The sequence below is a fragment of the Miniopterus natalensis genome, chromosome 18, assembly GCF_054644295.1.
Source record: "Miniopterus natalensis isolate mMinNat1 chromosome 18, mMinNat1.hap1, whole genome shotgun sequence".
NCBI classification, from domain to species: Eukaryota; Metazoa; Chordata; class Mammalia; order Chiroptera; family Miniopteridae; genus Miniopterus; species Miniopterus natalensis.
Window position 1 is genome coordinate 28546091 of NC_142098.1, and position 13832 is coordinate 28559922.

General features: G+C 46.1%; 1 protein-coding gene across 2 annotated transcripts in view; it reads left to right on the top strand.

Moving 5' to 3' along the window:
* Positions 1-7945: 7945 nt before the first annotated feature.
* CMTM4 (CKLF like MARVEL transmembrane domain containing 4) overlaps positions 7946-13832 on the top strand; it is a 38314-nt gene continuing 32427 nt past the window's right edge. For both annotated transcript variants that reach the window (XR_015716048.1, XM_087827559.1), the window contains exon 1: positions 7946-8131. Coding sequence is in view for 1 of the 2 variants with exons in the window: in XM_087827559.1 (XP_087683685.1) it covers positions 7946-8131 (186 nt within the window). In the remaining variant the exon portion in view is untranslated. The remainder of the gene's footprint in view (positions 8132-13832) is intronic.

Genomic DNA, 13832 nt, shown 5'->3' on the forward strand with positions numbered 1-13832 from the left:
AAATCTCATGCTGTCCCATACCCTCCTGCTCAGAAGGCGAATCATCCCTTTGTCTAGTGACTCCATGCTGTAGATGCTCCCTGCCCAGTAGTCACCTAGTAGTATTGCCACAGCAGGGTTTAAGTAACCCTAATTTTATTTAGTAACGGCCCCGAGTACAAGAGTGGTGATGCTGTCAATTCAGATATGCCAAAGAGGAGCAATAAAGTGCCCCTTTAAATGAAATGGTGAACGTTCTTGATAAGGAAAGGATCATGCTGAGGTTGCTAAGATCTACAATAACAAATCTTCTGTCTGTGAAATTGTGAAGAAGGAAAAAAATTCTTGCTAGTTTTGCTGTCACACCTCAAAATGCAAAAGTTATGGCCACAGTGCATGGATAAGCACAGAGTTAAGATGAAAAGGCATTGTCCTAGCCAGTTTGCTCAGTGGTTAGAGCATTGGCCCTGGGACTGAACAGTCCCCGGTTCGATTTCAGCCAAGGGCACGCACCTTGGTTGCAGGCTCAATCGGGGCGCATGTGGGAGGCAACCAATTGATGTGTCTCTCTCATATCAATGTTTCTCTCCCACTCTCTCTGAAAAAGCAATGGAAAAATGATACTCGGGTGAGAATTAAATAAAAGAAAAGATGGAAAGGCATTAGCATGCTCTCGCTCCTGATAGCACGCTGACATCTTTCCCTTCCCCTTCTTCGCCCTGCACAGGCATGCATCTCCTAAACTCTAAGTGTTCCCATGAGACTTGCAACCAGGGGAGCAATGGGTAGTGGCAGCTTGTTCCAGGTTAACCCCCTGATCCTTTCTCCAAGGCCCCCTTTTCTTTGACTTTCCAGTGAGCCAAAGCAGCCCAGCCTGGGCTCTCCTGCTGCTTCTTTTATCCTAAGCCCACCCTTGTTTCACTGTCTCTACTTTAATAAACGTCCTCTCAAAACGTGTTGCACCAGAAAGCATTGAGCCTATAGGAAGACTTCAGCAAGGGATCTTCTGAAAGGAGTAACACCAAGCCATTTACTGCAAGTAAGAGATGGTTACAATAAGACATTTTGAGCGAGACAACATTCACATAACTTTTATTACAGTGTATTGTTAAAATTGTTCTATTTTATTATTATTGTTAATCTCTTACTATGCCTAATTTATAAATTAAGCTTTATCATAGGTGTGTATGTATAGGAACAACACACATATATATGTATGTATAGGGTTTGGTGCTATCCATGGTTTCAGGCATCCATTGGAGGTCTTGGAATGTATCCCCTGCAGGTAAGCCGGGAGATGGCTGTGCCCTGAGAAACACTGAACTCTCAGGGCCAGGCCTATAAAGATGACTGAAAAGAGCAACCAGAGAAGTAGGAGGACAACCAGGAGAGCCTGGGTTCATATATGCCAAACAAGGAGACCGTTGCAAGAAGGCAGATACATTTGGCAGGATCACATCCTGCTGAGCGAACTATTTAGCCTTCAAAACCCAGGTTAACTCCTTAAAGCTTTCCCTGCCCTCTCCTGGCCCAGGTAATTGCGTTGAGCTTGTAGTCCTGCAGATACTTATAGTGGCACATTCCTGTCCCCCACCTTAGGCCTAAGCATCAGACCCTTAGAGGAGGTCCTGAGAACCTATTCCTTGAGCGATTGATTCTCCTGCACATGGAAGTTCACCAACCCCTGCATTCTAGAGAGAAAAATCCCAGGGTAGGAGTCTTATTGGCTCAGCTCAGGTCCCATGCCCATCCTGAGCTGTGGTCTAAGGAGGTATGGGCAGGGAACCATGAGTAGTCATTCTTGGGTCAAGTGCTCATTCTTCCTGGGTAGGCAACACCTGGGAGGTGGAAATAGAAGAGGAGTACACCCAGCACAAGGTGGGGGTGCTGTCATTAGAAGCAGAGAGATGGATGCTCTAGTTCCACAGTTACTACCCCCACAGTTCTTTTGGGAGAGCCTTGGGGCCCCAGCATGTGGCCTAGTGCCTGGTACATGGGGGTGGGCCACCAGCAAATCTTTGGCTTATACAGGTTGCTTTCTGGCTACCTCAGCCACACCCTGAGGTTCACAGGCTAGTTTAGTCAGCATGCAGCCTGGCACGCCCACATCTCCTTGGAGCCACCCTTTGCGCCAGAAAGCCACTCTTCCTCTGCCATGGGAAGAGAAGGGAGCAGGCAGCCAGGGAGAAGCCAGGCAGTGGCTGAGCAGGCGAACCTTCCCCAGAGTTGCCAGCAGGCTCTGGAGGCCACAGGAACCGGGGGAACTGGGGTTCCACAAAGGCTGGGATTCCACTGGAGGCTCCAGTGAGGGACGCAGATGGATTGGCTTGGGTTGGCCTTGGTCATAGGAACCAAAGGAATGTCAAGCTGGAAAATCCCAGTGAGCACTATTTTTAGAGAAGACTTGGAGAGCATTTTTCCGGCTGAAGGGACAAGCTTTTTCAGAAGTAGCAGTTAACTCTAACCCCTGAACTGCTCTGCCTGGAATTTGCCCAGGCTGCCGCCCCTCCTTCCAGACATGTGGGAACACTATTGGAGGAGCCCAGTCAGTCCCCCCAGGGAAGACAGGGGCAGCTGCTGCTTTCAAACACCAAAATGGGTTGTTTATTTTTACATCTTGGAGTCTAATCCCTCAGACATAAGGAATTTATATGGGCACTTTTCTTTGAAAGGCCTTTTAAGAGGAGAGAGAGTCATCAAACCAACTTGTTAGTCATATAACGTTAAAGGTAAGATTTTCTTGGGTGTTTGGGTCATGCTTAATATTGATAATTATTTCTGATAAACTTAATTGGTCTTCCTACTATGTGCTTTATACTTGAAATGTTCAATTTTACCGCCACTGTTTATGTTTTTCTGTTTGAGGTAGAAGTCTCTAGGGCTCCTGCCAGTTACTGAGCTTATTAAAAATAGATTAGATCTATTGTTTCATTGAAGTTACAGGAAAAACTACCCCCACCCCAACACCCACAAGGATGCACTGACTGGGGAGAGACCTCAGTAAGGAACTAAGTGAAATTCGAACCCCCTCTCTCCTCACCATTATCAGGCGCTGCCTCCAGGGACAGAACATGCAGGACCACAGTTTGGGAATGTGTTTTGCTCCCAGCCATTCATGGAATTTAGAATCTAAAGTCCTTGTAGGATCAATGCTGTTGATGTTAGGACTCTCCATGAGTCCACGGAATCAGTACACTTGTGGAGGGGGCTAGAGTGAGGAATCCTCTGACTTGGAGGTGATTGTCCTGAGAAGGAGACAAGCCCAGGGCTAATGGAGAGGCTGAGGGACTTGGGAAGAGGCCAGGCCTGATCCAGGTAAAGAAGGGTATCCTGGGGAATAGCCCATATCTAAGGATGCTATACTCTGAGCAGCTCTTTCAGGATGAGATCAGGAACTGAGATAAGAATCAGAATTACAGTTGCTGGCAGACTCTTTCCACTGGCAGCAATTAATAAAGTAGCATCTGGTTTATTCATCAGTCTCTTCTGAGTCTGGTTGCCTTGAGTCAGCCCTCGATTTGTGGATCAGACCCTGAAACCCAGGGACCTGTCCAAGGGTTGCCTTAGTTTCCTATGCATTTATCACTAATTTATCTTCTCTATCATTTATTATCCTCATTTTTACTTCAGCTCTTGTAGATACCTGGAGGCACAGCTATAGCCACAGACTCATGATGTACTACAATTTAACACTGAAGGAAGGCACCATAATAACAAGTTTTATCTACTATTACTATGTGGGATTCCCAATAGCGCCTTTTGGAAGTCTGTGAGCTTCTGTTAAAAAAGCAAAAGTAGAACAACAAAAAAATGAGTCTGTCCTTGGAACTAAATAAAAACTTAGGCTAGTATCCAGGGACAGGAAACAATAAGTACTGGAGGAGAACCTCCAATCTTGCCTCTGCTCAACCCATCTCCCTCTTGTGGCCAGAGAAAGCATTCTAAAAGCCAGGCCTCACAAGGCCACTCTCCTGCTTAACACTCTTCCATTCAGAGTCCACCCTCTCATGTGGTCCATGAGGCCCTGCAGTGACTGGCCCACGGCTACCTTTCAGCTTCAGGTCTTGCCTGACAGTCCTCCTTCCTCCCCTTGAATTCTACACTTGAGCCTCTTCACTGTGCTTTGCTTTTGCTTGTGTCTGGGCCTTTGCACATGTGGTTCCCTCTGCCCAGAACACTCTTCCAACCACCCTTAACATCTCTTTGCCTAGCTAATTGCTGTTCATATTTCAAATCTCAGCTGAAATTCTGACCCAGAGACTCAATTAAATCCTTGATGGGTTTAACATACCACCATGAACAACACTCTGCACATGCTGTTGTATTTACCGGGTTCAGCACTTGCTCTCCATGGCCCTGATGGCAAGGGTTCTGTCTGCTTTGTTAACCACTGACTTTCATGTTCCTTTTTTAAAAAATTGTTTTAAATTTAGCTTTTATTTTTATTAACATTATAAGTGCACATGGTTGAAAGAATTAAATAGTTCTACAAGGCCTCAAACTCCCACTACATTTCCTGCTCCCAGAGGCAACATTTTGTAACTTTTAACTGATTATTTTTGCATTTACCTTTATATTTTTAATGAACATGCATATACTGCTACCTCCTGGGTTTTTTCAATTTTAAGCATCTGCTGATCTCCCAAAATGAATGATGAGTATTTAGGTCTCTTGCACACCCTTCCCTTCTCCCTATCACACATGCATATATCTGGACCCCATCCTCTCCTAATATGGTCACATACTTTTGGGTAGGTCAGTATTCATTGTTTATATTATTATAATTATGCAAATATTATTTGCATTTGAGCAATGTGATTTACCATACTTATCTTTTCTATATATAATTTCATTTTCCCTACAATTAATATCTATGAATATTTGCTTAGTTTCCTATGCATTTATCATTAGTTTATCTCAAAACTTTCCCTAAACTATGTATCTTTCTTTGCTGTATATTAAACATTTTCTTAATTTCACCTTGAAGAAGTCTCTCAAAGTCTAGCTGCTCCAATCTGGGCTGGCTGACTCTCAGACCTGCTGCACGGGGGCCTCTGCCCCCTTCACCTCTCTGTAGGCTGCATCCACCCTTTCTTGGATCCTCTGTCTTCTGCTTCCTTGGTTTGAATCCTTGTTCTGGTGGTGTCCTCCTCCAGCAGCCTCCTGAGAAAGGGACTTTTGCATGTCTGAAAGAGTCTTCCATTAACTCTCATACCTGATTGATACTCCAGCTGGAACCAAACTTCTATGTGGGATCACTTTTCCTCAGGATGTGGGAGGGTTTGTTCCATTCCCTTGTAGCTCCCAAAGTTACTGTGGAAAAGTCTGATGCCTTTCTGATTTTTGATTCTTTATTTTATTTTATTTTTTAGAAGAATACATTTTTAAAAAAATATATATCTTTATTGATTTCAGAGAGAGGAAAGGAAGAAGGATAGAGAGATAGAAACATCAATGATGAGAGAGTCATTGATCGGCTGCCTCCTGCACGCCCCCGACTGGGGATCGAGCCCGCAACCTGGGCATGTGCCCTGACCGGGAATCAAACCCTGATCGCCTGAATCCTGGGTTGACACTCCACCACTGAGCCATGCCCGGCCGGGCTGATTTTGATTCTTTATAATGAACCTGCTCTGTTCCTCCTCGATTCTCAAGGGTCTTTTCTTTGCTCCAGTGGTCTGATGGGCCTGGGTGCCTGTCCATCCACTCACTGTGCTGAGCACTGGTGGGTCCTTTAAATCCAAAACTCAAGTCCTTTGGTTCTGAGAAATGTTATTGAATTATTATTTTATGTTTTCTTCCCTCCATTCTCTCTCTTCTAACTTTATAGAAGTCTTATTCTATTATTCTCTTGGACTATAGCTCTAATTTTCTGTTATTTTCTATCTCTTTTCTTAATTTCACCTTGAAGAAGTCTTAAGGTGACTCTGTTTGGCTCTATTTCCTGTGATATTTACTTTAACTCTTCATTTTCATATTACTTAATATCCAGGGATACACACACACACACACAAACACAATTTTCAGTATGGTACCCCTGACCTCAATTGTGCCTAGTGACCCCTAGCTGAGACCCTCTGTTTTTCCTTATAGAATTCTAGAGACTAGAATTCTAGTTTTGGGGGATGAGCATGAGAGGGGATCCAGGGATCCAACTGCTCCCTAAAGATTCTCGATTGACCTTGTTTTTTATTCCTGCCTCCACCGCCACATCTAGATGTGCTGGTGCTGCCCATTCCAGATCCTTTTGTTCTGTGATAGAACCTAGGCTGCCTTTCAGCCTTTGCCTGTGCCAGCTGATGGTTTTGTTTCGTTGGATCTGCTAAGTCAGTTACCACTTGCCCATTTGCTTTTCTGCTCCCAAAATTTTGTTGCTGTTGTCTCCTTTCCCATTCTTTGTCCCAATGATTTTATGCTCTTAAAAAAATAAATCCCTGTAATTGTCATTTCACTGGGCTTTTGGGAGAGAGCAGAGGCCAGAGGCTACATCCAACCATTCAACTTGTCATCTTTAACTTGTCAGTCTGTCTCTAGTCCCTAGAGTATTGCTTAGCACATAAATGCCCAATATTCATCAGTTGAATAGAGTATTAATTAGTCACTGAGTTTCTCATCTTTGGTAACCAAAAGGTGAGAGCCCTTTTGGTATTTAATGCCTAGCTTGGAAATCTCAAACCCACCTGAGTTGTATATTAGGCAACATTGTGTAGTGAAGAAAATTGGAGCCTGGGCTCTGCCCACCAATTATTTATGTGGCCTGGGACAAGCTCTGGGGTCTTAGCCCTCTCTTCTGTAAAATGGGAACAATAATACCTCCTTCCAGTGCCTTGCTAGTGCCTAGAGCATGGGCGCTTCCCAGTCACCTTTGTGGTGTGTAATACCAAAGCGGCGGTTCTTAGAAAGTCAGTGTTTTACTTAAGCCTTCACACTTGAATTGCAAATCGGTCCCTAATTAATGCCCTTCAGCGCAGAAGTCTGTGTTTAACCCGACTTGATGATTAGACGGAGATCGCCAAAAGTCTTTAGCTAAGTCACCGAGGGTCTACTGTGTGCTAGCGCCCCTTCCCGGTCAGGCCGGCGGATCCAGGACTTACATTGCGGTTACTCACAAATATTTATCGTGCGGTCGGTCCTGTAGACCGTACTAATCGACCCCCACTCACCCCGACTCCACACCCCTCCCTGTTTGGCCCCTGGCCTCAAAATTGGTTGTTGCAAGGCGCCCAGTGTGGGAGCCCAGACACTTAGCCCTCTTCTTGTCAGCCGAACAGCCCGAGTCAGGCCAGCCCTGGGCCGTGTACCGCTCCCAGCACCGGGGTCGCGCTGCGCATCTGTGTTTTCACCGGGAAGTACCCCAGGCTACCTGTAGAGGACCCCACTTCCTACGGAGGAAAAACTGAGGCAGCTCCCAGGGACACAACTCCACGCCCCTTCGGTCGACCTCGACCTTCCCGCTCAGCTCCGGGTCCTGTCGATCCACACAACCCGCCTTCCCGCACCCAAGCCCTCGCTCTCCGGATCGCCAGGCGCGGAGCCGTGGTCCCCACCCCGCGCACTGGCAGGTGAGGGCGGAGCCTAAGGACGCCCCGCCCCCGGCCCCGCCCCCAGAGGGTCCGCGGCGCGCCACCTCTGCCTCTCCGGAGCCTCGGAGCGCCGCCGAGCGGCCAGCGGGCGGGCACTCGCTCCGCCCCCACCCGGCCCGCCGCGCCGGCTCCCGCCTCCTTCCCTCTCCGCTCGCTCCCGCCTCCTTTCCTTTCCGCTGCTGAGGCGGCGGGAGCCGAGCCCGAGCGGACCGAGCCGCGGCCGCAGCCGGCGGCGGGCGCAGAGGAGGCGGCGGCGGGGCGGGCCGCGGGCGTTCAGTCAGGCGGCGGCGGCGGCAGCGGCGGCTATGCGGCGGCCCCGCTGAGCCCACCAGCTCCGGGCGCCGGGGGCCGGCCGCGCGAGGCGGCCCGGGCCGGGCGGCAGCATGCGGAGCGGCGAGGAGCTGGACGGCTTCGAGGGCGAGGCCTCGAGCACCTCCATGATCTCGGGCGCCAGCAGCCCGTACCAGCCCACCACCGAGCCGGTGAGCCAGCGCCGCGGGCTGGCCGGCCTGCGCTGCGACCCCGACTACCTGCGCGGCGCGCTCGGCTGCCTCAAGGTCGCTCAAGTGGTAGGTGCCGGGCGGGGCCCCAGGTGCCGGCGGGCGGCCTAGCCGCGCGCCTTCTCCCCCTGCTCCGCTCCCGGGGCGCAGGCCCGGCTGGCCTTTGCCGCGCCTCCGCCTCGCGGGGCCGGACCACTGCTCCTCGCACCCCCTCTCCCTCCGGAGGTCCCAGGGCCGCCCTTCCCACTCCCTTGGGGATTCTGCTCTGCTGCCTCAGGTGTGCGCCTCCTACCTGAACACCTGCCCCCGGGCCTACCTGTCTGCTCCCGCCTTCGCTGTCGCGAGCCGCTGGTCGGCGGAGCCGGCTTGGGGGTCATGCAGTCGCCTGAGTACTACTAATCATAGCAACTTGTGACAGATTTTCGGGCCCGCACAACCTCCACCTCTCCTGATGGTCCTTCTCTGTCTGCTTCCACCGCTGGGACTGTGTCTTGGTTTCCTTTCCGGCGCCTGGCAGCGCCGAGCGTATGATAGACGCTCAATAAATGTTTGTCGAATGGAGCCGTGGAGCCTAGATGCAGTGGGGGAGCCCAGATCTGCCCACAAAAGTCTCCAGTTTATACAGCAGAGATCTGATTCCTTAATTAACCTAGAAGACAGAACCGGCATCCTTGACTCCTCCGCCCCACTACTGTGGCTGGCTTTGCCCAATTGGTACCTAGAGTTAAATCACTCCGGGAGGGCAGCCAGTTTGGGAGGTAACAGAGAACTTTCTGTTGGACTTGTCTATGGTAGAGCTCATTTCTCAGAATTCTTATTTTTAGCTTCCACGGTGTTCAAGGCAGGGGCCTGTCAAGTCTGCCCCTCTTTTGTGGTTTTGTAACAGGCCTCTCTGGGCAGTTCCTTAGCTCTGTTGTGGACAGGGAATGCTCTAATTCAGAAAAACTGTCCTGATATTCCCTGTCACAGGTAGGCCTCCCTCCGAGGCCAGGCAGCAAAACTTTATAGACTTCTCTGCCAGAGAAGCCATTTGCACAGAGCTGTAAGGTATGTGCATTTTGTTTCTTCCAGGCTCTGGGCTTCTTTTTTCGGACTTGAGTACATAGATAAGTATTCCTTGGGACTCATATAGTGTGGGGACACCTTTTAAATAAAGGTCTCAAGTGTTTGTAGATTGCAGGATATAGACTGTTTTATCTCTCCTGATTGCTGGAGGGTATTTTTGAAGGGCTCTAAGGAAAGACAAAAGAAGCAGGTTATCCCTTTCCAGCATTTTAAACTGACCTCATCCGGTAAGCTGCAGTGCTCTGAGATATGTTGGTTCATAGTTAGGCATTGCTGTTAGCAAAGAGAATGGAGGAGGTGGGAGAAGGTGTGGCAGCTAGCCAATGTTTGAGTATAGCACCGATAATCAAATGAATAAAAGAGCTGGGCAGGAACTCAGATCCAGGTAGAATATAGGGCCTTGTTAAGCACCTTGCTTTGTTTCCTCTGGACTTTTGAAAGTAAATAGAACTTGCCACTCAAAAGATCTGGTAAAAGAATTGAAACCCAGTAGTTTGTATAAAATGTTATCCAGCAGTTATCACCTCATTGCTGAAACTTTGTCATCTAAGGCTAGAAATGGAAGCCAGTGGTATTGTCAGGTCTTATTTTGGTGTAGAGCTTTCCTTTGCATCTGGAAGAACTTTGGGGCCTAGCCCCTAAAATCTCACCTACCTCTGCCATTTGTCTAATCTCTAGAATTTAAACAGCGAGAGGTTATGTGTAGATGAGTGAAGGATGGGAACTTGCTGGAAAGGTATGGCAACCTGAAATAGTCTTCAATGTACTTGGCTCCTCGGCCTCAATAACATCAGGGTTTTTAGGGGAAAACCTCAGGAAAGTCCAAGGAATTGAAATCTAAATGTAAACTGGAAAAGAAATTGTTATGAAGATATATCTAAGATGTTACAAGGCTCAGAATTCCATCAAGAAATATGGATAAGTTCTCATTTTGGTTTTTGAGAAAAGTTTGCCTTGTTTTCATTTTAGTTTTTTTTTAATCCTCACCTGAGGATATTTTTTCCATTGCTTTTCAGAGAGAGTAGGGGGGTGGTGAGAGAGAAACATCAATTGGTTGCCCCCTACTTGTGCCCTGACCAGACCTGGGATCAAGCCTGCAGCTGAGGTATGTTCCCTTGGCTGGAATTGAACCCAGGACCCTTCAGTCCACGGGCTGACGCTCCAACCACTGAGCCAAGCTGGCTAGGGCTCATTTTAGTTTCATAGACATTTTTTGTGGTCTGTGGCCCATTGCAACCTGTAGATCCTTGCTATTCCTAATGTGTTCAGCAGCATCGCTAGCACCTGAGACCCTGTCAGAAATGCAGAATCAGAGAAGCCTCCCCCTAGATTTTCTGAATCATAATCTGCATTTTCACAAGATTTCCTCAAATGATTTACGTGCACATTAAAGTTCAAGTCTTTTTTTTATCATTGTAGTATTAAAACCTCACACAGGTGCTAGCAATCAGTTTTCTATCAAACCATTAATAGTCAACCTCAAGGCTGAGGTTTTTCAGTGAAATGAGCCTGTACCTCCCTCAAAGGATTAAGAGAATGAGGTAATATGTAGAAATTAGCACCTAGCTTATTAGGCACTTAGCGTGTAAAAAACATTAGCTATCATGATTGCTAATTGATATTTCCTGATTCTAAAAAAAACTTGATAAAAATGCCAACCCAAAATTATATATTTGAATTAAAGATAGATCACTTCCTAGTGACTTAAAAGTTAAATTGAATATTTAATTAATTAATTAATTTAAAAATATATCTTTATTGATTTCAGAGAGAGGATCTTTATTGATTTCAGAGAGAGGAAGGGAGAGGTAGAGAGAGAGATAGAAACATCAGTGAGTGTCATTGATTGGCTGCCTCCTGCATGCCCCCTACTGGATGGAGCCCAAAACCCAGGCATGTGCGCTGACTAGGAATCAAACCGCTATCTTCTGGATCGTAGGTCGATGCTCAACTGCTGAGCCACAGCAGCTGGGCTAAATTGATATTTTAAATGGAATGCTATCTGATAGTAAAAGTAATCCATGCATTTTCATAGATTATATATTTTAAAAATTAAACTCATACCTATCTTTTTTTTTTTTAATTTTCACCTGAGGATAATTTTTCCATTGTTTTGAGTGGAGGGGGGAGAGAGAGAGATATCGATGTGAGAGACACATCAATTGGTTGCCTCGAGCACGCAGCCAGGGCTGGGGATTGAACCCGCAACCGAGGTACATGCCCTTGGCCGGAATCGAACCTGGGACCCTTCAGTCTGTAGGCAAATGCTCTAATCACGGAGCCACACAGGCCAGGGCCATACCTATCTCTTATTTGGGGAGAATGTCTCCTGTGGTTATTATATAAACAGTAAAAACGTACTTTTAGTGGGAAAAAATGTTGGTTTAAACTATTGATTTAAATTACGTTTTCCTTATGAGTGTAGATTCTGTGAGTGCTTACTAGTTTTTAGCTCCCAGACATTTAATGAAATAGTTAATGTAGGTCTTATGCTTATTACACACCTCCTCACTCCTCCCCCACATTAGTTCCCTAGTTACCTTTGTTGAAAGCAGAGTTTTGCTCTTGGGATGGGATTGGAGGAAAAGGCATACTATCACATATACCATGATGTAATGACAGAGGGCAGGCCCTGAATTGGACAAGACTTTCTGAAAAATAATAACAGCAGGCATCGTTTAGTGAGTGTGTATACTCTACTGTTGTCATCCCCATTTTATGGATGAGGAAATTGAGGCACAGAGATTGTTAGGCATTCAAGGTCACATGGCTAATGAGCCACGGTGGAGCTGGGACTTGAACATAGGAAGTCTGGTTTTGGAGTGTGCTCTTTACCGCCTCCCAAGCACATTATTTTGAGTTGTTTCACATAGCAGAGCAGGAGATATTGAGTCCAAGGACATTTCTGTGGTCTTTGGGAAACTTGGTGACCTTTTGGGTGACTTTTATATGCTTAAGCAACAGACTTATAAGATTTTTGATTTCTTGGTGGGCTGTGTGCTGTTTCTAGGTGTACAGATTTTGTGTGGTGACCTGCTCCTCATGCAACAGACCTGCCGGCTTCCTGCCAAGAGGGGATGGGTCTTCTCAAAAGTGCCAAGGGTAGAATCTGCATTTCACTTCTGAAAGGACCTCTTAGGGAATTATTTTGCTTCACATCCCTTTCTTAAGCCCCTCCCATGCCTGATTGACCTTCTGACATTGCATTGCATTTTTGTAAGACTTTTTCTAACAATGTTGGGTAATAGGCTATGTTTAAATTCAAATTTTAGTTCCGCTGATCTAGAAATCTTTTAATCCTGTTGTGTCTTAGCTTCTTCAGTAAGTGGTAATGTGGGTGGTAATGACTGATTGAGCATTTTAGAAATTGTAGGAGTTAAGGGGTTAATGTTTGACAGGTGCTTTCCTAGATAACTCAAAGACAAATATGAGTATTTGCATTCAGGGTGAGATAATAACATATCTTTTATTTGATGGAAACCATGGTCAGTTTTCATCCTAAGCCAGTCAGCATAGTCTCTCATGGATCCTGCTCTCTGGGGGGAATATGCTGGGGCAGGGGAGGGGTGTGCAGGTGATGGCGGTAAAGTAGTGCATTTCAATGCATTGCGTTCCTCAGGTCTTCTGTGGCTCCTTGTAAACAGTCTCATTTTCCTTTAGGAAGATTGTTGTTATCTTTGGAAGTTGTCTTCCTGGTCAAGGACTTGCAATCAAAGTCTAGCAGAAGAGCAAAGATAAAACTACTCTTAAGTTTCCATGATGATTAAAAATAGTAAAATTATCATCCAAGACTTCAGAAAAGTATATAGTACACATCTGTTTTATAAAACCAGACAAAGAGAGTTCAAGAAAAGAACATTACAGACCAATTGTCCTCGTGAACACAGACCCAGAAATCCTCAAGAAAATACTAGGAAATGAAATTCAGCGACATTATGTAAAAAGAATAATACACCACAACCAATCGTGATTTATCCTGGGAACAAAAGGCTGTCCCACTTTTCCAAAATCAATAGATGTATCCTGCCAGATGAACAGATTAACAGAACCATATGATTATGTCAGTGGATGCAGAAAAAACATTTGACAAAATTTAACATTCATTCTTCATAAATGCTACCAGCAAACTAGTAAGAGAAGGGAACTTTCCCAACCCAAAAAGGAGCATCTACCAGAAATCTGCAGCTAACATAGATGCAGCTAACATAATGGTGAAAGAGTGACTGCTTTCCCCAAGATGGGGAACAAGGCAATGATGTCTCTGCTCTCACCACTGATATCCACCCTCCTACTGGAAGTGCTAACCAGTGCAAGAAAAGTAAATGGAAGGCATACAGATTGGAAAGAAAGAACAACTGTTCCCGTTTGCAGATGTCATGATTGTCTATGTAGACAACCCTGTGGGAATCTATGAAAACGCTCCTGGGACTAATAAGAGAGTTAACAAGGTTGCAGAATACAAGGTCAACACACAAAAATCAGTCACATTTCTATAGCCTAGCAACAAATCATTGGAAACTGAAATAACAAAAACAAAAAATCCATATCAGTTATAGTTGCTCTGAAAAGAATGAAATACTTAGATATAAATCTAACAAAACATGTAAAGGATCCGCACACTGAAAACTGCAAAACGTTGAAGAAAGAAATCAAAGACGATCTAAAATAAGTGGACAGATAAACTGTGTTCATGGATTGGAAGACT